This window comes from Candoia aspera, chromosome 1 (genome assembly GCF_035149785.1).
Source record: "Candoia aspera isolate rCanAsp1 chromosome 1, rCanAsp1.hap2, whole genome shotgun sequence".
Lineage (NCBI taxonomy): Eukaryota > Metazoa > Chordata > Lepidosauria > Squamata > Boidae > Candoia > Candoia aspera.
This window is the reverse complement of record NC_086153.1, coordinates 57,316,592-57,343,604: the sequence shown is the minus strand read 5'-3', so window position 1 is coordinate 57,343,604 and position 27,013 is coordinate 57,316,592. Positions and strand designations below refer to the sequence as shown.

The following is a 27,013-nucleotide window of genomic DNA, read 5'->3' as shown; positions in this document are numbered from 1 at the left end:
CGCTCAAGGGAAAGAGAAGGGAGGGGGCGCGTGTAAGCAGGGGGAGAGACGAGCTCGCCTTCATGGCCGAGAAGGGCAAAATCAAGAGCTAGATCAATAATTCAGTCGAATCTTTTCAACAATAAGTAACTAAAGAGCCTCAAATCCCGGGCTGAGTCATCCAGTCCAGTTCGAGCAGGAAGACGGCACTTTTCTGAAGGGCTTAATTATACGGGAGGCAACGATCCTCCTTAAAAACTACAGAGAGATCGAGACCTTGATACCAGTAGGCAGGCAAAGTGGAAGGAAGGGAAACAAGACACGTCCAATTTTCTTTAGAAATAAAGTCGCATTTGGAAAGAACTCTTTTCTTTTTTTAAACCTGTTATAGTTATGCTGATGTTCTTAAGAGACTCAATGATTTGGCTCTACAGGGAGTGAATTTTACATTCTTATACGTGGGAGGTTTGGGATGGTTCTTCTTTTTTTAAATCCCACAGTCCTGTTTCGAGAAAAAAAGATCAGGGCTTGCTTAAAATAGAATCAAAATCCAAACCGCCAGCTACTTCCGTCTTCATCTGAGTGCGTGTGAAATCGAAGGTATCAGTTATACTATTGGAAACAAGACAGGAAGGGACAGAGCAAGTGGGAACGACGACTAGGAATATTTTTTTATTATTATTATCATTATTTCTCTCCTGCTTGCACCTCGGACAATGTACCAGGACTTCCCGGCAAATTTTGATACCTCCTCTCGGGGCAGCAGCAGCTCTCCAGGGCATCCGGAAACTTACTCGAGCATCACAACTCAACAGGTAGGGGCCAGTCCGAGCACCTTGTCGCGGAGTTACTAAGACCCGATTCTGGCATCCAGGCTCTCCCTTTACCAGGAGCTGCACTTTCTTCTCTCCTAGATTTATCCTCTCTCCCGTTGGTGATCCCGTAACAGCAATTTCCCTTGGGGAAAAAAGCCGCTTTCTTTCACTTTATTATCTGAGGAAATATACTGTGGCTTCGCGTGATTCGGCTCGCTGTTTTTCTTTTTAAATTGTTTCAATTATTGTCTCCCCCTCCTCAGCGCCTCTCCGTCGCACACTTTCCCCTCACCCTGCGAGCGCTCCCCCCCCCCCGCCTGCCTTCCGCGGCTCGCAGCAACTCCTTAATCAAATAGTAAAGTTCGCTGACCACACCCAGTCCACCTCCTGTGTGCGCGCCTCGACCTCTCCCTCAGTCGGAGATTAGAGGGGAGCAGCGGGCGACGCGTCTCCTTTGGCCTCCAGTCCAATAGCCGCCTCTCTGTGCGCTCACACCTTAAAAGGAGGCGGAAACGGCCGCCGCTTTGCAAGAGTTGGGGCGGTTGCGGGTGAGCGCGAGCAATTTCTTGGAAGCGGGAGAAAGCCTTTGGAAGTTGGTAGGCAAGAGAAAGCCTGGTCGGAGTGACAAGCCCAATGCGACGCTGAGCCACCGATTAGGCGGCGCGCCGTTTAAGTAAGCGGGGTTAGGGGCGGGCGGGTGAGCAGTTCTCTCCCTTGCCTTGTTTCCCTTTCTCCCTAGGAAAGGTCTCCACGGTTGTCCGTCCGCTTGTGATCCTTTTGCCAGGACTGCCGAGCCCTACGCCCCTTCTTTGGCTGTTTTGTTTTTCGCAGCTTGTGCTGGCCTCTGGTGGAGTCCAAGGCGATCAGGCAGAGGCGCGTGGTGGGGGGGAGCTTTGCTTCTCTTGGCTTCGGAGTCTCTTCTGGGGGGGAAGTGGTGTATCTTCGGTCCATTTTCCCCGGAGGAGTTCAGTGTCTCTTGAGTTCCTCCGACGGGGAATCGGGGGGAAGGGGAAACCTCCCTCGGCGAGAATCTGAAAATCCCGGGCGAAGAGAAATCCTGAGCGGCCATCTCAAAGTACACGGCCATACGCGCTAGAGCAAAGGGTTGGGTGGGTGCGACGGCCGGCGGCATGTTTTTCTGGGAATGAAATGTCTAAAGGGGAACAAAAGAGAGGAAATCATGACTAGTCTTGTGGAACTGTTAATACAGGATTCGACTGGAGTGTAAACAGTATAAAAGGGACATGTCCTCGCTCTTCAATCACTGCCATTGGGAAAGAATGCCAAAATGTCTGGTACCTCAGCTGGAGGAGGGCCAGAGAGAATTCAGTTTCTTCTTTAGACTTTTTAGGAGTGCAAACCTAAAAGATGAACTAAGTCCATCTTTGGGTTTGCTCAGTGGGATCCCAAAAGAAGTGAGTAGCTTGCAAACAGCAGGCTAAACATAGTTCTGGTAGTCTATAATGTTTACTTAGCTTGACTTCTTACTATGGTCTTTCCAAAAGTTCGGATTCTGTGGCTGTGGGGTGAGATTCCCTCTACAGAATAGCAAGTAATCAGCTCTGGTGATGGACCATTCACAAGAGCTGAATAAGCCAGGAGCCCCCAACCCTTTTAAGCCACTGGGCACATGTTGAGAGAAAGTTGTAGGTGCACTTAACAATTTGGAGAGGGCAGTAGCGCTTACCCATTCACAAAATGCCTGCCAAGATGGTTAGGGCCAGTCACAAAACTCCTATTTTACAGAACAAAGTGTAGGTTACCATGAACTTTATCTGTGAAGGCAAGAATAAACTCTGGACCTCAAAACACAACATTTCTGCTTTGAGCCCACAGACTTCTACTCCAGTTCCCATTTCACAGAGGGCAAATTGAAGAGGCTTAGGCTCAGAAATAAATAACTTTGCCAGATGACTACAATGCAGAGGTGTGGTCTGAATGTCAAGTGCCAAAACATGTATCTGCCTCCATGAAGCACAACAAAATACTTTTTTCACATAATGCAAACAGGTTATGTTTAAAGAAGCACACAGAGCATTATACTCCCACGTATAAGAAAATCTCAGACAAAAAGCACACCACACCAAAACACACAAATGAGCTAACATGCTTATACTGCATCACATGATGGGTTGGAAACTGGTGCTTTGCTTTGCAGCTATTTTCCAGCAGATGTTTAACTTAAAGAAAAAGTTGGTAAAAATGATTTTAAAATTAGGAGGGGCAATGAGCCTTAGTGCTTCTAAGGACACATCTGTGAGCCCAGTGGTATCCACATTGAAGGCCTCTATAACCCCAAGGAAGTTGAGGCTCACCTGAACCCTTGTTGTGAGAGTAAGTCACTCAATCAGGGTAAGAGAATGAGGGAATGAAGTCAGTTGCAGTTCATGTGACTTTATGGAGCGATGTATTTTCTTTATCTGGGTTGCTCACTCCTCTACCTAAGGTTCTTATCTCCTTATTTGAGAAACACACGTTTGGTGAGAGAGGGAATTGTGAAAGGCACCAGTTCTTGGGGACAGTCCAAGCCTTACATGTCTGTTCCTAGGAGGAGCCACATTGGGAGTCTCTTTGAACTGCTTTACTTCCTGAGTTTCTTCAACTCAGATTAGTTGGGTTTTTTCAAATAATATTTTTAGGGTTTGTGAAAAATAAAACATGAAAATAGAGATGCCTTCAAGAAATGTGCCAGCCTACATAACTGCCAAGACAGAATTAAAGGTTCAGGATGTGGCTGTAATATATTTGAAATACTATTGTGCAAATCTAGAAAAATGGAATCCACAACTGTAGTCTAGAAAATCATTTCAAAGTCCTGAAGAAATATAGGTTATTTTCATTATAGTTGGCCTGTGGGAAGGAGCTGGGCAAACTGTATGTAGACAAAATTAGGCTACTTGGGGCAGTTTACAAAAATTAGACATTTTTGTGAACATTTATTTAATGTGCTGGTTTTAGTTTTCAAAACTGAGAATAATGCACCTGCATTATTTTTGTTTTTGTATTGTCTAAACTGATTTTGTAACTAGGATGAAAAAGTATATATCAAAAGTTGTAAGACGTAGGAAAAGATTGGTTCAGTTGGGTGGGTTAGATGAAAATAGTGCACTTCTGCTCCACTTATTGGAAATGAGATGGCGTTCTCCCCCCACACACCCCCTTTTACAAATACTTGTCTTCAATTTTCCAAGATAATATTTCTAAAATGCAAAATGTTTCCTTAATATTTGTAAAGGCTTGCGTTTTTTACTATGACACCCACCCACTTTTATCAGTGCTTTACTTTGGTAAAAGTAGATTTGCAGTGGACAGAATTTGCACAGTTGTGGAAGTAATTTCTTCAGATTTCCAAAGAACCACACACTTCTTTTTCTAATTCTTCATCAAAATTGTTTCTGATTCCAGATTTCCCCCCCCCCATAATTATTTGTGCAAACAATTTCCATATTAAAATAAAAGTAGCGTTTTTAGGATTCCAAAGAGGCTGCGATGCTTTTGGTTCGAAAAGGCAGAAATTACAACTCTTATCAGAATAAGCTTGATTGAAATAATTAAATTTACTTCTCAAAATGGGTTTAATGTTAGTGTCATTAGCTTGACTTGTACCTTACCTTGACTCAAGTTGTCCCACTAGATATTATATACACAAAGCAGTATGGCTTTCTGAATGGAAAATTTAGAATCTAAATTCAAAATCTGATATGGGATTACACATATTCCTGTTTGTTTTTTTAATTTCAGTACCTTAATGATGGCAGACTTTCTGCGTGGTTTTGTAAATGCAGTGCAACACTTGCTTTATAATCCCATCTAATAAATGGTCTTACTACAAACCTAATTTACTGAAAAAAGTATTCTTGCAATGGATTGTAAATCATTATTACATCGAAAAAATGGAAAGAGAGTAAATGGTTTTTCTGCTTTAGCCGGAGCATATTACTGTCATTAGATTATTGCTGCATTGCAAATTAGTGAAATCTGCCAGGTGAATTCTACTTTTTAAAGTATGGATTCTCCCTCTCTCCTCTTCTCTTTTATTTTAGCTCGGATCGTTTGCCCTTCCATGAATTCTAATGCTATTTCACGTTACAATCTGTAGTTCTGTGCTGAAACGCTGTTTAAATGATAGTCATTTCCATAGGCAAAATACAATCCTTCCTGAATATTTCCTGTCCTTTCACAGGAGGCAATTCAGTTTGGTTTCTACTTTTTTTTAACAGTTTCTCCCAGAAGGAGTTGGAATGTCTTCTTGTATCTGCTCCATCTTCAGGAAAACAAGGGAGGGCAATTACTGTTTTCCTTTGGTATTCAGACATTCCTTGGCTTGTTGGTATTTATTGTTGATTGGGTTTTGACCTTCAGAATGCAAGTTCTTACAGGGTCTGAGCAATCTGGCTACATTTTTGGGATACTTTATTTTGGTCAGCGTCTGGTCTTGAATGATGTCAGAACTTGAAGAATGAGGAATATTTCCTGCTGGAACTGAAGTCTGATGGCTGGTTTTTTCCCCGCCTTTTTCTCTCAATTTGCATCTCTCCTTTTTCCCCCAGAAAGCTGCCTTTTCATTATAGGCAAAAATTATGGCTTCTGTGAAAGGCATTGCACAATCTCCTCAGTTACACAAACTTATGATATTTCATAACATGTTTACATCAGCTGTCCTTGCTTTTCTCCCCCTCCCCCCATGGCTTTCTTATTACTTGTGCGGTACGGGTATAAAGCAGCAAGAGGAGGAATACAGCATTTTTTTACAATAAGCTAGATGTGCTTTTTTGTGTCTGTGCTTAGATTTTTTTTTTAAAAAATTGCCCTGTGTTAAACGTTGCTAGTGATTCCAGTCTACGAGATTCCATACATCAAAGAACCTTTTTCCTTTTTACCAGAAATGACTCTCTGTGCATAGCAAAGATATCTCTTTGGTGCCCTCTTTAGGCTAATCCAAATAGATTTCCAAAGATTATAGATAATGGAAAGGAGTCACTTACAGGAAGCATGTGGAATGGGTGAGGAGTTTGTTTCAGATATACAGTATGTTAAAAATTCCCATGTGGCTCAAATTATTGCTGTTGAATTTCACAGTATTTATATACACGTTTGCCTCCAAGTTTCACCTTTTCTGAAAAAACTGTTCACTTATACCTAGGGGTTAAACTCATCCCTACACACTGTTGTAAAATCTGCTCTCTGTGACTGGAGCTGCTCCAGGTGCCTCTACCTCACTCAGTGAAGATACGGATTGTGCTCTTCAGATGACTGGCCAGGCAGCTGACCAGCTCTTGCCTTCTCATTTGCCCACTATTTGTTAGCAGTCTTCCAGCCTGTTGGACGTGGTGCAGGGTTGCAGCCTTCCGCACCATACATATGACCACACATCTGCCCATATTTCTTACCCAGCTTCAGGTGCAGATCCAGCAACTTTATTTACTTAGATGCTACCCTTAGCCAAAAGGCCAAGAAGTAACCCATTCTAACTGTGTTAGAGGTTTCCTTGTACAGTTAGAGGTCCTGAAATTCAATCTTGTCCGAAAGTTGTTCCTTCAGTGTTTGCTGGCAGTTCATGGTAATTGTAGCTGCATTCTAAGAGTATTTTTTTAAAAAGTGGGATTGAAATTTTATAAAGAAATGAAGAACAGCTTGGTCAGAGAAGGGTGCTGTGTATACACCCTAAGGCACTACTGTTATGTTCCAAGTTAAATCAAGACATGACAGTCATGTCAGAATAGATTCATGTATGGTTTACATCTGATTATTCATTGAGAATATGAGTTTCTGCAGTGTCTTTTGCTTTGATTCTTACAGATGTTGCAGATCAAGCAAATCTGATCTTCAACTCAAGAATTCATGTTTCATTACCTTCATACTTTATGTCAGTTGCCTGATAAGAGAGAAAATGTATTGAATTCCCCCATCTATCCTCAACCTTTTTTTTTTCCTTTCTGCATGCAAAGTGAGGCATCTTGTCTTTTGAAACTAAACCATTGTTGCCTTTTAATTGCTGCATTTGTAAAGTGCTCTGTTATAATAAGTTATATATGAAAATTATACTGTTCTCATAAACTCACAGTACAGATAAACTTGCGGTTAATGAATGTATTTTGATATTTTATCCTGGGACTTACCTTGAATATACCCTGCAAGATTAAGGATTTGAGCCAGAAATAGAATACTGTATCATAAGAGTTCAGATCAGATAAGAATTTATCTTTTAATTCAGTTTACTAATTACAGTAGTAAATGTGTGACCATCACTGTAGTTGGTGACAGGCTGAGCTTTTCAGTAAGAGTGCTGTCTCAAGTAATGTTGTGAAGCAATGGGAAGAATGCAACAGATCCATTCTGCCATGAGGCTGATGGGGTGGCCTCAGACAAGTCACTCATTTTCTGGCTAAGTATCCTCATGGAGTTGTTGTGATGGTAAATAAGATCATGCTAAGTAGAGTTGCAGAACACAGTTTGTGCAATAAATATGAGCCAAAAGGATGTTCAGGTTCTTCTTATCTTGCCATTGGCAATATCTCTTATTAAGAAGAATGGCCTCAAACATAGATGGTTACTTATCATGGTTATTAATTCTAGTGTCAAAAGAGTAGTACATCACTTACTAGTGGGTGCATAGACTAGGTGGCTACTATAGGACAGAATACAGGACAAGGCAAGTCTTTGGCCAGATCCAGCACTGTTTTCCCTACATTCCACAAATGCACAAAGACTCTTCTTTGCTTTGAGTTCTGTAGCTCCACGGTCTTCAATTTTGCATTCTGGTCTGATAGTTCTAGATTCTCCTCTGAATGAAAAAGATTTGCAGCTTGATGTTTTATAATTAAGATACTAACTTTTTCATCCTGGGGAAGGCTTGCTAAAGAATATCCATTTGGGCCTGAAGTGTGCTTCACTGAGGAAAAAAAATTCTACTGAAATGTGAAAGAAAAATAGTATTAAAAAGATTGGAATTTTTACAGCCAGATGTGCTGGGAATTAATATGTGTGTGTACATAAGGAGGGGTGTACATAACCAGTTTCAGATCAGGAACCTAATATGTGTTGGTGCAGGGTCAAATTTTCATATTATGATCTCATCTTTTTCTCATCTGTAGAAAAAGTGTCAAGTTATGCAAACAAGCTTGAGTTATAACAGGCAGTCTCAGAATCAATCCTGACTCAAATTCCTTCTACTTGGTTATGAGCTCTCTTGTTACTAGGGGCATTCCTATTTGCTGCTATGACAAGCTATTGTTGCAAGGGGATTATGTGCATACCTAAAAGGTCAACATTCAGATGTGTATATCTAAAAGGTATAACATACAGAAACATACAGATGTGTGTATCTAAAAGGTCAACATACAGACCATACTGAGCCAGTTTGGTCTGGTGGTTAAGGCAACGGGCTAGAAACCAGGAGACTGTGAGTTCTAGTCCTGCCTTAGGCATGAAAGCTGGCTGGGTGACTTTGGACCAGTCACTCTCTCTCAGCCCAACTCACCTCACAGGGTTGTTGTGGGGAAAATAGGAGGAGGAAGGAGTATTAGGTATGTTTGCCGCCTTCAGTTATTTATAAAAATAATAAAGGTGGGAAAGAAAATAAATAAATAAAATAAGGGCCATAACAGTAGTTGCAAAGAATACTACATCTGAGCCACTTCATTGATTTTTGTCCCACAGTTGTTTGGGAGATGTTTATTTCTGACTCCTCATCTAGGTAATTTAAATGACCTGTAGGATAGGAACTCCTGCCTTAACATCTGATGTCACATAGGAAGCGTAGTGGTGCTTCCATGATGGCTCTTAATCCCTTTTTCACTCTTGCCCAACTCAGTTCAGATGGGTTGGAACTAAATAAAGCAAAAATGCTCTCAAATTGAGCTCTACTCTTGGTGACTAGGTATACCTATCCATGCTGTTTCCTTGACAATAGTATAGAGATGATTTGTCATTGGCTTCTTCCAGGATATTGTTTTGACTTCCCAGTGGAGCCCACAGCCCTGGCCCTGCTTAGCCTCTAAGCCTTGATGAGGTCTGCTAGAATCTTAAAATCCTCAGTCCACTAGATTTGATTATGCGTCAGTGTCAGCTCTTAGCGACCACATAGATAGATTTTCTCCATGATGAGCTGTCTCTGACCTGGTCTTTCAGGTCTTCCCACTGTGTCAATGCTGTAACTGAGTCCATCCACCTTGTTGCTAGTCATCATCATCTTTTCTTTCCTTCTACCTTTCCCAGCATTAGAGCCTTCTGTAGAGAGCCAGGTTCTCACATAATAGATTTGTTTGATTGATTCGTTTTCTTGGCTCTCTATGGTATTCTCAGGAGTCTCAAGTCCCAATCCGCTGGAATCCCAATATATATAGAGAGAAAACCAGGTTTGGTCAGGCTGCTTATTTCATTGTCTAAAGCACACATATTAAGATGCTGAAACAGCTTGTATAGATTATTGGCTTTATGTCCTCATGTGAAAGAAAGGTGCATGTTCCAGCATTTGCATTGTATGTCTCCTTGGTTCATGTGACATCAGCCATGATTTTATAATATAACACCAAAGAGCAGCATTTAACTCCTAAATATGCTCACTTGGAGGTTCTGATGAATAACTTTCTTGTTGATTACAGGAGGGCAATTGGTTCTGGGAGTAGCAAGACTTCGAGTATTTTAAGCTGAAATCCATTGTTAACGCAGACTTCTGCTTTACAGTGGGGCTTTTTCCTTCCTTTGCAGTCCCTCCCACCCTTGGCTTTAACTACCGATTCTAAAATGTTGACCTTCCCAAGCAGGTTGTGTGGATAAGGAGAGGGAACTGCCATCTGTTTCTGTCACCACTGGCATAAGAGGAGTACAGTAGTCCATTCAATTCTCCCCTCCTTGTTATCTTGCTTATGTTGCATGAGCATTCTGGAAAATAAATGTGTGTTTTTCTCCTTATATCACGTACCTTAACAGTTAAGGCTATTGTCATCTCCACGGATCATTTGCATCTTCAAGAGACAAATTCTGTATAGGTAGTTGAACTTAGTTTGGATTTGCAGGACAGTTCTTCTGTTTTTGTTTAGTTAACTAGTTTATTTTACTTCCCTTAATGTCATTATATCAATCAGAACAGTGGGGATAATTTTCAAGTATTGCAAATACTTTCAGTTAAAGGGTTTAAAAACCCCATGCTGGGACATGATGGACCTGTAAGCCTAATCCAACATTTGTTGTCTCCTTTTTACAGAAAAGCATTCCTTTTCTTCTGTTCCACCCCCCCACCCCCCCACCCCGTTTCAGGGGCTGCCAATTGTTTTCTTTTATTTCCATTGCCCCAGCATTTGGTGCTAGCATAAGTTCCAAATTTAGGCTGAGAACAAGGTGGACTAGCATTCCTTTAATTTTATATTAAATTTAATTTAATTATACACACATGCACACACACACACACATGTACGTACACACACACATTTTTGAAAGAAATTATTACCTAGTGCCTTTTAAAAATCTCCTGTGTTTTGTCTAGACAGAGGAAAAACCTTCAGGGAATTTTTCTGATGTGAATCCCAAAACACTTTTTATAGGGTATTATTAAAGAATAGGCACATAAATCTGCTTCAGCTGGAGGCATCTTTACATTCTACTTTTAAAACTGTCTGTGAGGCTCCAGACTAGACGTGTTGAACAGCAGTACTTTAACTGGGACCATAGCTTAAAATCCCATGCCATATTGGTGGAACAGGCTCCTGTAAAACTTCATTTTATTTCATTTCATTTCATTTGCCATGCTTTGCCTCAGCTTGGAACATACAAAAAAAAGTATTTGTACCTTATCAGTTATTGACATTACAACTGATAAAGCAATAAATAGGAAAAGTTAGATAAACTACATTATTGGAATAATCTAAAACTGTCTCTTAAGGTTTGTTTTTTAAAGGCTATGTAGTGTTACAGTACAAGTATTGTTATTTTTCTTGCCAGTTTGGTCTAGTGGTTAAGGCTCTGGGCTAGAAACTGGGAGACTGAGAGTTCTAGTCCCATCTTAGGCAGGAAACCCGGCTGGGTGACCTGGGGCCAGTCACTGTCTCTCAGCCCAACTCACCTCACAGGGTGGTTGTTGTGGGGAAATTAGGAGGAAGAAGGAGTATTTGGTAGGTTCACCGCTTTGAGTTATTAATAAAAATAATAAAGGCGGGATAGAAAAATAAATATTGTTAAGCTTTTTTAGAAGGAAAGAAAGATTCCCTCAAGTTGAGCTGGACTCTTGGTAACTCTATGAATCAACCATTCAGCTTTCTTGGCAACAGTATGGAAGTTTTTGCTGTCGTTTTCTTCAGGGATGCTTTTGGACTTCCCAGTCCAGCCTACAACCCTGAGATTCCCTAGTAGTCTCCTGTCTTAGCAGACTAAGTCCCACTTAACTTCCAAGCTCAACGCCATTCAGATTCTGCCACCAACATAACCCTTCAGGAATATGTGCTTCTCAGTTTTAAATGTGAAATGGTTTGCTTAAGATTAGCCTCTCTTTTTGCCTTCTAAAGAGCCAGTGATATTCTTTACCTCATGCCAGTGTTTCCTTAAAGAGAGTTTTATCATTCCATGAGTCAGTCTGTTCTTTTGAGTTACTGTTTGGTATTCTAGGAACAGAAACAATTGAGTAGAATATGATTGGGTTGCATGCCGGAATTCTCTGGGATGAATGATTAGAAGACACTACTTTTTCCTCCCCCGCCCCCCAGGTATTGGCTGTTCAACATGTCACACAGAGTGAAGTTGTAATGAAGGGGGGCAAAAAGCACTCCCGGGGGTTTAGATAAGAAAGAGTTAAGGAAGAGTTAATAAAGCAGTCAATCTAGAGAGTGGACAGAGTCTATCAAGACCCAGGAAGCTCAAACTCTAAGCAACCAACCAAAAGCAAGCCAGTTTCCCTTCTCTCTCAGGTCAGTTTTTGAAAAGGGAGGAGCCCAACTCCATATATCCCTTCTTTTTTCATCTTCCATCAGGAGAAGAGGGAATCTCTCTCAGCTGGCTTAGCTCTGAAATGAAGATTGAGCAATCCAAAGAAATAGACATCAGTGGAAATGTGGAGCTAGAGGCAAATTAAGGTGTGTGTGTGAGTGAACTGATACACATGAATTGATCAGAGCTGTTTGTTGCTTTGTATCCTTAGTCATATTTTGTTTGTATGTGTGTCTGAATGTGTATTCATGCCTGGAAGACAGCTGTGAGTTAAACTCAGATTTTCAATTTGCTTCCTTTCATTGTCTTCAATTCTATATAATAAACAACTTGTCCCTTTTCCCAAACTCTGTAGTCTTATTTTGACAGGGAATTTAGCATACCAAGCATCCTAGCCATTCTTAGCTACAGAAGCCCAGACTGGGGGCAAATCTCACTTGCTTCGTCCTACTGAAAGCATAAGATAATTTTTTTCTTTGTAAAGAGTGGGGATAAAACTGACCAGACATCCCCCTTCCCCAAGTCTGGGGGAAGGACTCTGGAGGAAGGACTTAGGGAGACCAGAGGGCCAACCCACCACATCCTGGTAGATGTATGTGGAAGACCAAAATGGAAGAATTCTGCCCTCTTATTGCTTTAGGTTGGGGTGTGGACCTTCTGATTTTTTAAAATTCTATCTTTAAAAAATCTGCATACTGGAAAGCAATACTTGGCCACCTTTGGCCATATATGGACCTCCTAATGTTCTAGAGCAGCACCCAGAGTCTCTACCTGAGAATGAATGAATGAAAATAAATAAATAAAAAAAAGACATTTAGTATGCCTACTCCTGATATTTACCCAGGAATAAGTGCCATAGCTGTCCTGGTATATGTAAACGAGTGCTACATTTGTTCTTTAGACATTTAAAAAGTCAGATCCGAAGAATAATAGGAGATTATTCTTTGGGTGACAACAAAACCTTGTCTTTTAATAACACAGCTATCTCTATTTCTTCATTTACAAGCATCTGCTATTAATGACAGATGTGTCATCAAACTGCTGCAACGATGTACACATTATTCTTGAGTAACCCTTTATTCAGAAGTAACTTAATCCCTGCATCTCTCTGATTTAATTACTTTTTTCCCTCCAATACATGGTAGCTTCTGGTTGTGTTACCACTCTCCTACTATATGTTATCAGTAGTTTTATAAAATTCTATTTTGTTTCTTTGGTTGCAACATTTTATTGCATTTTCTATACTTCTGATGCTGGTTGTTTTCCAAAAGCTACAATTAGTTCTCTAGCTAGTTGTAGGTCTTTCTTATTGCTATGGTAAAGCCCTTTTATTTTATTTTATTTTTTATCCCTCCTTTATTATTATTCTTATAAATAACTCAAGGCAGCAAACAGACCTAATACTCCTTTGCCCTCCTATTTTCCCCACAACAACAACCCTGTGAGGTGAGTTGGGCTGAGAAAGAGTGACTGGGCCAAGGTCACCCAGCTGGCTTTCATGCCTAAGGCAGGAATAGAACCCACAGACTCCTGGTTTCTAGCCCAGCACCTTAACCACTAGACCGCTAACTCATTGCCACTAGTGTGCCCACTGGAAGGCCTTTGTACTTTTCTATCACCTGAGCAAGTTTCCACAAATCATTTTGCTTAACTTCCAAAAGTGGTAATGTAGTTGCTTCTTACAATGTTTTTTTTGTGTGTGTTTTTCTTGTTCTCAATTGTTCTGCACATTTTCTTCATTACATAGAGGATGTATCAAAGCCCTAATACTGGTAGTCTTGACTTTAAATGTCTGCCCATGAAAAGTTGGGCTGGTGATTTGCCAAAAGACTAAATCTGATTTAACTTTGACTTTTTAAACATCCTTTTAACAACATGCATTGCTCTTTCTGATATGCCATTTGACTAGGTATAATAAGAATTGGAAGTAGTATGTAGAAAACCCCATTCTTTTGCAAATTTACACTATTATTTTGAACTAATCTTAAGGCTATGGTTATTTACAACTTCATCTGCATTACCATGTCTAGTAGATAGTATCACTCCTTATTTTCTGCTGTAGTCTTTTTGGGAGTTCATAGTTTTTTCCCCATTGGTTATTTACAATTTTAGGATTTTGTTCCTTTTTCGCCCACCAATAAGTTTTGCATACCAATCAATTATATCCACTTATTTAGTCTGTCTTGTACTTTTCCCCCAACCAAGTGGGTTAGAGTTAGGGTTATCAATATTATCTTTGTGAAGTTATGTACCCATGCTGTGATTGCAACAAGGATATCGCAGCAATTGATTATGTCCACAGTGACCAAAGTCTTTTCTGACATGAGATTTTAACACTAGTGGCAGGCAAAAAAGGAATTAAGAGCCCATTTTTATTTTTATAACAAGTACATTTGAACTGTGGCCTTTATTTAAGCTCACATACCTAGCCAATCAATTGCATCTATGTCCCTGCTTTTACATTATTCTTAAATTATGCTCCTAACTTTGTTTAACAATTATTTTTTTAAGCAGACCCCATAGTAGTGCCACAAAATCTAAGAACTAATTATCTGTGTTACTACTATGAGATCTCTTTTAAAAACTAAGTCCTTGTAAATCCTTCTCTCTTTAGTTCCTGTGAGCAACATTCTGCTGGAAAATTATCTTTTTCTGAATTCACAATATTACCTTTCCAGAGCTGTAAAACACCATCCGACAACATAGCATCCTTGGAGTCTCTCAATTTAGAATCAGAAGTAAACAAATAAGATATCAACAAATAAACTACTAATTCAACTTTTGCAGTATCAAATCATCTGGATATTTTGTTTAGAGCTACTGGTATTGTTAATTTCTTCCTTTTTGTGTAAGTTTGTTTGTGTAAGCTTATTTTTCTGCAGAGTTAATAACCATCTGGTACAGTATATATTAACTTAAAATAGATTTTAAGCGTTTATGATCTGTCTTTGTCTTCACTGTTTTTTTTTAAATAAATAAACTGGTGACATTTTGTATAACTGAATACAATATCTAATGTTTCCTTCTCAAATTGTGAATAATTCTGCTATTAGCTATCATGGCCTCAAAAACATATACCACTGGTAAATTATCATAAATAAATGCTGCTTCCAAACCAAAATACATTGCTAGCATCCATAATGTAAAGGAGTGTGCACTTTAGCAAAGTAAGTAAAGAAAAGTGTTATCTCAAAATATCCTTATTCATATTCTTTGGATTGAAACAAATCCTAATTTGTTCTCTACTTGATTTTTTTTCCACATTTACTACAGCACCTTCATCTGTTTGAATACTCTTTACATCTTGGCTCTTAACATAAGAGATGTCTTTCTAGGAGCACAAATAATTGGATGGACCTTTGGATTTCATTTAATAGTATAATAACCTGGTAAACAACCCAGTCCTTGAAATACATCTTTATAATCTCCAAAACTACTATTGCTTTCTTTTATTACATTTACACATTGTAGAGTTCATTTCTGTCATCATCTCCGTACCTAAATCCTCTTTTGCATCAAAAATTGTTATCTGGAAAGAACAGTATGAAACTTTTATCTCTGTATTTTCAAAGAAGCTCACATTTCCTCCCATACTTAATTTCTGCCCAGAGTAGTAAGCAATCTTGTATTTGATTTTTCCCCCCAAAGATTTAATTTCAAGACATTATAAACATTTATAAACAAGATATTAACTTGTGCCCCAGTATCTATTTTAAAGCTTACCACTTTACAACTATTCACATTCAGTGAAACGTACTAGTCTTTGTCCAAATAATTAGAAAATGAAAGTTGTAGTTCTTCCTGATAATCTTTTTTCAGGCCATAATATATAAATTTCTTTAATTTGCAACTTTTTGCTCTTTGTCCTACATAGTTTTGCACTGGGAGCCAAGGATGTGTAGTGAGTTGGGCAAGGAGTAGAGAGGCCTAGGTTCTATTTTGCCCTTATCCACAAGGAGGATAGAGTACTCTGTGTACTGACTTGAATTCTTGATTTAAATTTCAGGATAGACACCTGAAAAATAAATAACATGATTAAGTTTCCCACATTTTCTACAATCTTTTTCTGTATTCTGGGCAAGCCTGAATAGTATAGTAAATAACACAGTGCTGCAAGGTTTCCTAACTCCTATTCTTAACTGTGGCGTTTGAAGTTGTTTAACTTTCAGTTTATTTCGATAACATCTGTAGTGTTAAGTTGTTTTTGTATAGTCCCAAGTGTACTCAGTAGATTTACTGCTATTTCTTCTGCTCAGAAATATCTATTGTGTGTTTTTCTTCCCAGAGTTAAGTCCCAGCCTCTTGGTAATCTTGCTTGTATTTTACTATCCTGTTTCCACAAACACAAGAGAGTCTTTCAACTGACAAAACTCACAAGTCTGTACTAATAGCTTTAAGTCAACCACATCAACACTGATTTCCCCCCCCTTCTTTACTGATATATCCATGTGACAAATGGATGCATTTCATAAGTAACCTCCTTTTTTGGTCCATAATATGCTTCAAACCTAAGAATCAAAACTTGTAACTTTTATCTGATTCTTCATCAAACTGGAAAAGCTCTGTGGGTTTTTCCCCCATCAACACTTAGGAATGTTGTTTGAAGTTTTTCAGTCTTCTTATCTCTACTAGCTACACCAAACAAATCTTTGCTTCCATGTTTTCCAGTTTTCTGCAACTTTACCTTCAAACATCAACTTACCTGGAGGCTTCAGCTAATCCATACGAGTGCAATCTACCCCAGCCATTCCTGACTTTGTGTTATGTTTGTTCTTTAGACAAACATTTTAAAAGGCAGATCCAAGTAATATGAAAAGGTTTATTCTTTAATTGGAAACAAAACGTATTTAATAACACAGCTGTCTTTATTTGTGTTACAGGCACATTGCTGTTAGTGACACAGGTGCCATCAAATTGCTAAAATAATTTACACATTATGTTTAACTATTACTAAAAACTAACCCAGTCATTATGGGGGAAGAGCGTTTGCTTCATCTAAGCACTTTGAAGAGGTTTTGTCAAGGCAAAGTGTCCCTAATGTGTAAGCTTCTGTTTTGAGTGAATTAGTTTAATTCACTATTAAAATTCAAGTGTATCCCTTGTCTTTTGTCCCTTAAATTGCTTTCTACAATAGTACATTTTAGCTGAAATACATGAAGATCAGTTAGTGCATCTATTTCGTATAAATTGTTAGCTAGTCATTTGCAAATTACAACGTATTATCGTGCCCAATGCTAAAAAGGAACCAAAGGCGTTTTTCTGTTTAAGTGTCTGCTCTCACTTCTGGATTTTTTTAAACAAACCATTGGCTGTTTCAATCTATAAAATGAGAATCAAAAGTGTCTAGTATTTAATGGGTCTAAAGATTTATGCTATATTGTTTCCCTTGCAAATAAATATCTTAGGGTTGTGTTTGTTTTTTAATTCATACACTAGAAAAGAAAATCCACACAAATAAACTCATAATAGAAAACAAGTCATGTGTGTATTCATATCCTACTATACAGTTGAATTTTAATATTTAAATCAATATTAACAGTGAGGAATATAAACATATAAAATAGGGAATGAAATACAGATTTTTAATTAGTCCTTCAATTATATACAATGCTTGTTCAGTTATAGAGGTCAGTTCTTCAGGTCATTGCAGAATAGGTAGATAATGGGTGTCCTTTCAAATACTTTAGGATTAATTGGCACGGTGAGCCACAGCAATGTCCGGAAGGATGAAATTGCATCTTAATAAACTTCCCTATTATTACAATAATAATATGCTCCTATATAAAGAATACTTCTGAGGAAATATTGTTTCTTTCTGCACATAGCATGAAAGCCGGCTGGGTGACCTTGGGCCAGTCTCTCTCTCTCAGCCCAACTCACCTCACAGGGTTGTTGTTGTGGGAAAAATAGGAGGAGGAAGGAGTATTTGGTAGGTTCTGTGCCTTGAGTTATTTATAAATATAATAAAGGTGGGATAAAAATAAATAATCATATTACTTATATGCAAATATGTAAAATATTATGTACTTATATATCTTCATCACGTATACATCTAAAGCTGCAAAATTTACCATTGTGTGTTAACATTACACAAAAGATCAACATTCAAAGAATAATTCCTCTCTGAACATCTCCTAGCTTAGCTGCTGAAGCACCAAAAAGTATGTCATAAGTATTAGAGTTGAAGATGGAGAAAGATACAGTTACACTGTGTTTAAACGTGGGAAGTGAATTCATTTAGACTGTTCCAAGGCCACAATCTAAATCCTAAAACTTTAAAAACCAGTGAAATATAATCTGTATCAAGTATAATATTCTTGATCTCACAGCCCAGACACTATATTTGTCTGGATAAAAATGTGCTGAAGAAAAATTAGGTCTACTTACTTGGAAAAAATGTATTGCATAAATTAGCTCTAAGTTGAAAACAGAAGTCAGAAAAAGCATACAACCATCACTTTAATTAAATTTAAATAATAAAATAAAACAAAATCTGACTAATGCTGAAATCATGCAGCAATATGGAAATGTCTGCTATCTCATGGAAATCTTACGAGATTTCATGTAATATTGTTGATCCCCAGCAATGAAAGATTTGCCAATTTCTTTATTTAAAGAGCTTGTACTTCTAGTAGTACAAAGCACATTCTTTGGTTATTAAGGTCCTGACTTAATCACTGGCATCTCCAGTTAAAAGTATTTTTCAGAGTCCTCTATTCCAGTTCATGAAAGGATGCTACTTTCAGCAGGGATGCACAGATGAATTAGATGCACATCATTTTCATTTGGTGAAAAAGCAGTGCATGAAATTGTACTGGTGTTCTTTGACATCACTGTGTTTTCATTTAAATAGGTTACTGATTTCTCTCTGTGTCTTCTAGAAATTCCGGGTCGATATGCCAGGATCGAGCAGCACATTTATTCCTACTCTGAACGCGATAACCACCAGCCAAGACCTACAGTGGATGGTTCAGCCCACTGTGATAACCTCCATGCCAAGTGCCTACTCTCGCTCACATCCCTACAGCCATGCACTGCCCAATCTATCTTCAGTTACTGGACACACAGCCCTACAGAGACCTGGTGTTATTAAAACCATTGGGACCACCGTGGGCAGGAGGAGAAGAGATGAGCAGGTAGCTCCACTATTTAAAGCAACTAGCAGAATGGAATTGATGCTGAATGCAACGTTTCTACGTCAGTAGCTTAATGCTTCAAGTGTTGGTGGCATCTAACAATAGGTTTATGGATTACATAAATCTAGTTTGAAGGGATACTATCTTATATTTCAGCATAAAAAATCTGTACAAATCATAGGTTACTAGTTCAGCACATTTTGGTGTGAGACCTTGCATTGTTCCCCAGATTTTCCAGTGAAGGAATCTTGAATAGCAAAGCTGGGAAGTACTGAAGATTTATAGAGTTAAGCTACAAAGTTGACACGGGCCGTGACTGACAGCTTTCAGCAAGCTAAATTTTTAGCCCAAACTGATGTGATACCTCTGCTTAAGTTTTCATTTGCTTTAAGGCTTTAATGGGGTCTCCTTCAGTGACAATTTACTGGAGTGAGTGGATTCCAAAAGCATTGGAAAGATTCACTATCTTGTTTTTCATTGCAGCTAAATTGTTGGTTGTGACTCATGTGTAAGGCTTAAAATAATGCAAAATGCCATTCATTGTTGCTTGGTGGATATCTACGCAATCCAGTAACAACTTAAGGGGAATCCAAGAATCTTTTGTTGAATAGTTACCAGGGATTCTGAGCAAAATGTAAGCTTGAAAGTCACTAAGTGGATTACTAAAGCCAGGTATTTGGCTTTATCACTGGACTAATATTTAACTTTTTTAAAAAAAACTTTCTCTGTTTGGAGATTCATAACTAAGAACTACAGATCTAGGGAGATGGAAATACAATATGAGGCTGCAAGTTCCGTCCTAGAAATGTAAGGACTGTTCTGCTGGAAATGCCCAAAGCATGCCAATCAGACCTTCCCACAGTAGCCAACCATATTCCTCTGGGTAATCCATAAGCAGGCAAGAGGTAATAGCAATCTCCTGCTGTTCCTGAGCAACTAATTTAGAAATAAATATATACCTGAACTTGAAGGTAACATGTTACTCATTATACTAAGGCATAATATGGTTTCTGTGCCTCTGGTTTAGTGTGTTGTGCAAACCTACCCATTATGGCATAAGGATATGTACAACCTCGGCCAATATCGCAAATTTAAACCATGATTAAAAGAAGACCTGGCTTATCATGATGGCTGAGTTCTGCCCTAACTGTTACAGCTGATCGTTACTGTGTGGTCCAGTGATGAAGATGTTGGACTAGGAGCAGGGCAACCCACAGTCTAGTCAACCATCGGTCACAGAAGCTCACTTACCTTGAGCCAGTTGCTCTCTCTCAGCCCAGCCTACCTCATAGACCGGCTGTTGTGGGGAAAATAGGAGAGAGCACTGTGTATATCACCTTGAGTTCTTGAATGAAAAGTAAGATATAATGTAAAGATATAAATCAAATAAATGAACAGTGGTGTTCTCCATGATCTAATCCAAAGCCATTAGGGCCCATAATTAGTGTGATTCCTTCTGATTTTTGAATTTATATGATTCCTGGTCAGTATAGTTGATAGCTGTGCTTTGGTCCAAAGAATCTGGAACCTGAGCATCCACAGAGGGTTCAAAATCTGCAAGATGGTGGGTGCAGTGTCCCAATCAAAGCTCTGCCCCTTTGACTGCAACCATCATCTTGCAGATTTTGATCCCCCACCCTCCACTGCTGATCTGGAATGGATCTGGTTGGACCTTACCTTGGCTATTCAGGCATAAGGAAAAGGATCAGAGAGCTAACAACAGGGATGAGAATAGGATAAAACCCAGCCCCTGGGCATGGGTACAGCTCAAGTCTTTTGCACTGGAGTCAAGTTTCTAATTTCCAGTTTATTACTGGATTCTACAAAGAAGTTTAAAGGATTAGATGCTTGACTAGAATAAGAAAACTTTTGGGTAATTTATTCCCTTTTCATTGGAGCAGATGGTTAACTATAAGTCAAGGAATTGCAGTAGTGTTAAGATAACTATTATCTCTGCCAAATGTACAGGTGGGAGGAGAGGGCAGAGAAGTTATTAGAAATCTGAGTTTATCTACAATCCAAAAAAGAATTAATCCTCCTCTCTGGGCTGTGCGGGGGCATAATGAAACACACTGCACCCTCCATGACATTTATTTCCTATTGCTTAAGGGCTGCCTGATGATGCAGGAAATGTAGTGTCTTATCTTAAAAATCAGAGAGGTAGGAGAGGAAAGAACTTAAAGGCAGCTCTTTTGATTTGATTAGGGTCATTCCAGTTTGTCCAGCCCCCACCCCCACCCCCCGACCTTGGCTTCTGACCTTCCAGTTAATGACTGTTGTCCTAGGAGAAGAAGCACATAGATTTTTTTTTCCTAAGAAAGAAAAACTTGCAACATCTTCCTATGCTCTTACCTCACAAACCACCCACATTGCGAAACTACTGGGAGACTTCTATCTTTGCATTCTGTCTTAATTGCAGATTCATTGTTTTCTTGCCCAATCTTCCTGTGGTTTCTTCACTCCTGTGCTCTCCCACCACCTTGCTATCACTTTTTCTTTCTCCCCAGTGGCTCCAGTGCTATATTATATCAAAGCCCTGATAATATCTTAAAGTTAGAAAGAGTTTTTCCTCAGAGCCCATGGATCCATATCAGGGAGCCTCAGGTCTGATATCCAGAATTGCATTATTCAGCTAGTAACAATATAGCTTTTGAAGCAACTAGCTTATCTTCATCAGTCCACAGGCCATAACTACTACCACCTTCCAGGCTAGTATAGTGCTTGAGGTTAAGAGGTTGGACAAAAACTGGGGAGACCCAGGTTCAAGTCCACCTTGAGTCATGGAAGTTCACTGGGTGACTTTGGGCCAGGCAAACTCTCTTAAACCAATTTGCCTTATAAAGTGGCTGTTGTGGGAAACAAATTGAGGTGGGAGTGTTGTGTATACACTGCCTTTTGCTCCTGATGGAAAAGCAGGATAAAAATCAGTCAAACAATAAATGAAAGGTGAAAACAAAACCATGTATTCATTGGTTGACTCACATTTTTCATTGATTCATCCCCCAAACTGCCACTTTGAACTGATGTTTTGTTCTTTTGTTTGTCATACAGTTGTCACCTGAAGAAGAGGAGAAGCGAAGAATTAGAAGAGAAAGGAACAAATTAGCAGCAGCTAAATGCCGTAACAGGCGCAGAGAGTTGACTGAGAAACTTCAGGCAGTATGTATTTGCATGAGTCCCCTCCTTTCTTGTCATGTCCATTGTTCTTTGAAGGATAAAGATGAAGCCTTAAGCTCAACACATGGTGACTTCATGGACTATCTATATCATTTTCTTGATAACATTATGGACATAGTTTGCCATTGACATCTTTTGTTTTTGACTTTTCACTCTAACCTATAGTCTTGGGATTTCCAAATAGCCTTCCATCCAAGTGCTAAAACCGGTCTACCTCTGCTTACCTTTTTGAGGTCAGCCAAGGTCAGCCAGGTGCTGCCATCAAGCCGGATAATCTTTGTAAACAGGGCATATAATACTCTGATTTTGTGGCCGCATGATACAAGGTGATCTAACGTTTTCTGGATTTTTGTTGGATACCATGACATTTCAAAAACACTAAAGGCTTGCTGAACTGCTGCTGATGTTGAGCGCTGCCTCCTGGGGATTCTTGCCATGGTTGGGTGGCTTTTGGTACATTGTAGAAGTTTTGGAGGAGAAGAGAAATTTATTGCAGGTCCAAATGGTTGTTCAAAAGCTGCACATCCAGTGTCTTCATTAGGGGATGGGGAAAGTGCTGGGAAACTGGTTAACAAAAGGAGAAGAGTAAAGTAGTAAAGCTGAATATGTATGAATAGTGATCTACCCACTTTTCCTCATGTTGCTTATACCAGGTATCATACAAGTGTGGCGGAGCAAACATCGAAGGTGTACCAAATTACCTAAAATACAAGCAAATGCTCCTGTTCCTCTCTGTTTTCTTCATGGCCAGCAAAGGAACTACAATTATCTCAAGCCTGTTTTGCATGCATATCTTTTTGGGGATCACAGTTTTCCTGAAAGAATGCATCCATGCTCAGTTGTAGCTAAAATGTGGTTGCACCCTTACTTGTAAGGCAAGTGAGGCCATTTATCTCACAGTCATTTTGATTTTTATCTATTAAATTTATACAAGATTTATCAATACAGTGAGTAGATGCATATGGATAATGGTAACAAGTGACAAAGGTGTTGTCTCTAGGGAAACTGAGTACTACTTTACTGTAAAACACACACACACAGCAATTTTTCTTGGGAATTAAAATTTTGTAAATTTTGAATATCCATGTTTTTACCATTAAAAAAATATAGTGAGCTTTCCTCAGCAAAGTTTTTGTGTTTTGATTGATTCAACTTATTTATGCTTTCAAATCTCTGTTTAGCCTTTAAATGGCCAGGCATCAGTCCCTAGGCAGTTAACAGAATCACTCAGAGCACCTAGTCTACCTCCCTCCCCTTTCTGCTGCCAATGCATAAAATATCCTGCCACAGTTGCTAGAAGTGAATTGAAGCCTGTTTATCTTGAAACCCCCTGCTTGGAATGCTAGTTGTTGTTGCTGTTTTTCTTGCTGACCACCTCCTTATCTTGGATCTACAGGAAACAGAGGAGCTGGAGGAGGAGAAATCAGTGCTGCAGAAGGAGATTGCTGAACTAGAGAAGGAGAAGGAGAAGCTGAAGTTCATGTTAATGGCTCACAGCCCCATGTGCAAGATCAGCCCCGAGGAGCACCGAACCCCTCCACCCCATAACCTCCAGGCCCTGCGGACTGGAATGAGCGGTGCTGTGGTGGTGAAGCAAGAGCCTGTGGAGGAAGAGATCCCCTCTTCCTCTTCTGATCCTGAAAAAGGGCAGAGATCTGTCATTAAGCCTATCAGCATTGTTGGGGGGTTTTATGGAGAAGAGCCACTCAACACACCCATTGTGGTGACTTCAACTCCTGCTGTCACCCCTGGAACATCCAACTTGGTCTTCACCTATCCCAGTGTGCTGGACCAGGAGTCACCACTCTCCCCATCAGAGTCCTGCTCCAAAGCCCACCGGAGGAGCAGCAGCAGCGGGGATCAGTCCTCTGATTCCTTGAACTCTCCAACTCTGCTGGCACTGTAACCCTTTAGCCACCACTCCACCCAGTTACTCTTGGGGGGAAAGCCCCACCTCAAGATCAGAGACAGCACAATGGCATTCAAGCACAAGGCCAAGAAGAGCCAGGAAAGGAAATGATGTTGCTCCAGATATTTCCTGAGACAGGAAGAATAGAACAAATGAAAGCCAGATCGGAGTGGAGTTGGTGAGCAGCAGTCACAATCCCAGGACCCAATGGTGAGGGGTTTCCCTCACTCACCAAGTACTACAGTGGATGTGACCGTCAGTAAATTGCTAGCCATTTTCCTGTTAGGCTGATGAATGGACTGTCTGACCTGGCTCCTCCTCCTGCGCTAAGTAGTACATTCCAGTTAGTTGATCTCATTTGGGCCTTAACATTTTCTTGATTTTTGTTGGATACCATGACATTTCGAAAACTCTAAAGGCTTGCTGAACTGTTGCTGATGTTGAGAGCTGCCTCCTGGGGATTCTTGCCATGGTTGGGTGGCTTTTGGTACATGGTGGAAGTTTTAGGGGAGAAGGGAAATTTATTACAGGTCCAAATGGTTGTTCAAAAGTTACACATCCAGTGTCTTCATTAGGGGATGGGGAAAGTGTTGGGAAACTGGTTAACAAAAGAAGAGTCTCCTTGAAGACAATAGAGAGCAGTGTGCTGTTTGTGTCTACAAAGGCTGTATCTGCAACATACCTTTGTCAGTGAGCCAGGAGTGGTGCCAAGAGGGCTGGGGAAATGCCAGAGTGGGTTTCCACTAAGCCTTTGTCTCTGGCATGAAGTCTTCTGTAATTAGTGTTTGTCAAATCTGTTGCTGGACCCTATGTTTTCTTTCCTTTTGGCTGCCAGCCACCTTGGGTGTGATGCTGCCTCCTCTGAAGTATGCCAGGCTCACGTGCTGGTGCTGTTTCTCAATCAAAGCCACCAGCTTCCAGGTTGCAGATGGTTGCCTTTGCACAGTGCTACCATTCTTCTCGTGATTGATCAGGAAAGGGGATTAATTGAGGGAGAATGTGCAGGAAGCTAGCTGGCAGCTCCCTTGGAGAATTTTTCCCCTTTGGCTGCATTTCACTCATCAGGGCCTGGCCAGGGTTGTGTGTATTGCTGTCTGATGGTATCATGCCAAGTTGGTCCTTTGCCCCTTTTCTGGTCCTAGAGACAACTGGAGAAAAATGGACTGTCGCACCTTGCCTCCTGCTGCACTTGGTCTCCAAACTCTTAACTAAATATGGCTGTTGAAAAACCTGTGCTCACTACTGAAAAAGGCAGCATGATTCACTTCTGTACATCCCCTGCAGTGCCAAGCAAAAACTTGTTTAATGTAACTTTACTTAAAGAATATGCAGCTTTTTGCAGGGATGCTCATAGATGACTTGGAGAGAGGTTTGCTAGATCTTCATGTGGTAGAAGACAGTTTTTACTCTAAAGCCTGTTCTTTGCAAAACACCTCATTTAGCTCAAGTTAATGACAAGCATATTAATGACTGGGCTCTGCTTTAATTTTCTTTTATGTGATCTCTGGGTGAACTAGGCGAGGAGGCTGAGGGATTTTTGACCCCATTGTGCTCTTCAGAGACCAGCTTTTTGAGTTTGGGCAGGACCATCTTCAAACCATGTTAGCTCCTATAGTGAGCATTCTTGCCTCCCTCCAAGCTTTGCCTTAACAGCTCCACTGATGTCAGTGACCACATTCCTGTTTATTTTTAATGCATCTGGATCACAGCCATATTTAAGAATATAATGCTAGGCTATTGGTACATAGAGTTTCTAGCTAATGAAAGTTTTTAGAATGATCTAGATTGTTTTTTTTCCAATAAGAAAAGTCAGATTCAGTGACCTGAATGAATTCCAGGGAATTTGAGTACTGTAAAGGTAGTGTTTCTTTCAAGTGGAGCTCAGCCCTTGGTTATTTTGTGGACATGTCTGTGTCATTTTCTGGACAACAATAGTGGCTTGCCTTCTTCAAGGATGGTTTTGAACTCTCCACTCTAATCTGCAACCCAGGTTTCCCTAGAGGTCTCCCAAATCCTGACTAGGTCCATCCAAACTCCACTTAGCTTCCAAGCCCAGAAATGGCTGGTAAATTTGTATTATCTATTTTTGCCTATGCTGGCCATAGGGCGGGAAATCTGGATTATTTCTGGCCACTGGTACTTGAGCTGAGTATGTCTAACTGCCAAATATGCCCTAGACACTATGTAACACTATCAAGTTTCTCTTTACAGCAATAAAAGCCAAACATTTGCTTATAGGGGGAAAAAAAGGCTGTACAAACTGATTTTTCTAGCTGTTATCTCCTATAACACACTCTGTTCATTGAAATAATTTAAACCAACCTTCCCAATTAATGCCCTACGTGCAACACCACGGTCTGAGCCAGAAGTCGTCTGGCAAACAATGACAGTTTTTCTCTAAATGTGTTGAGTTGTGTCAGGTTGAGGAAGGCTGATGTAAACCCAGAATAAAAAGTTTTGGCCTCTTCTTGCCAGCGCTTCTCTGCCTTAGTGGGTCAGAAATAAAACTGTGTCATGGCCCACTTGGCCCAGTCTCCATCTTCTTAAGTGTTAATGGAAAACTAAAGGGTAAATAAAATCAAATAATCTGACCTGCCAAGCTTGGAAGTTCAAGGATTATTGACAGAAGAGGATGATATTCCATGAATTTTCTTGTTCTATTAAGTGTGCAAATAGCATAGGTATACAGTTGCATGTTGAATCTATGATCTTGCCATCATTCTGCAGATAAACCCGCAGCTAATACATGCTTACCAAGGAGTGTTACTCCAGAAAACCTAGAGAATTGAAGAAAATACCTGAGTAGTGACCCTTTTGTTCTAGTTCAATAAAGCAGCAGATGATGGTGCTAAGATCAGTCAGTAGATGATAGGGGGAGTTTATGGAAGAGTTGCCTTTAAAAAATATTCCAAGCTTGGGTGAAGGAACAGCAGTCCTAAGTGATGTTTCTAGATACCTAGACTTCTGTAATTGGTTCTGGTAGTAGTCTCAGATCTCTCTCCAGATAATTTTAGCTTGCTTCTTGTTTCTTTTTTATACCAGTGGGTTTGTATGCTCCTGTTGGATGATGGTTCCTAGCA

At 39.8% G+C, this 27,013-nt stretch overlaps 1 protein-coding gene across 2 annotated transcripts; it reads left to right on the top strand.

Moving 5' to 3' along the window:
* Positions 1–27,013, top strand: FOSL2 (FOS like 2, AP-1 transcription factor subunit). Of its 2 annotated transcripts, none has more exons than XM_063304597.1 (4): positions 1–794; positions 18,593–18,847; positions 21,899–22,006; positions 23,421–27,013. In XM_063304597.1, the coding sequence occupies exons 1-4, from the start codon at positions 696–698 to the stop codon at positions 23,928–23,930; spliced, it is 972 nt and encodes a 323-aa protein (XP_063160667.1). In that variant the 5' UTR covers positions 1–695; the 3' UTR covers positions 23,931–27,013. The 2 variants fall into 2 exon arrangements, with proteins under 2 accessions (XP_063160667.1, XP_063160677.1); XM_063304607.1 differs by lacking the exon at positions 1–794 and adding an exon at positions 1,219–1,467 and having other exon boundaries at positions 23,421–27,012.

Coding starts and splice junctions, on each gene's coding strand:
- FOSL2 (XM_063304597.1), top strand. CDS start 696: ATGTACCAGGACTTCCCGGCAAATTTTGATACCTCCTCTCGGGGCAGC. Junction 795..18,592: donor CGAGCATCACAACTCAACAG/GTAGGGGCCAGT, acceptor TGTGTCTTCTAG/AAATTCCGGGTCGATATGCC. Junction 22,007..23,420: donor TGACTGAGAAACTTCAGGCA/GTATGTATTTGC, acceptor TTGGATCTACAG/GAAACAGAGGAGCTGGAGGA.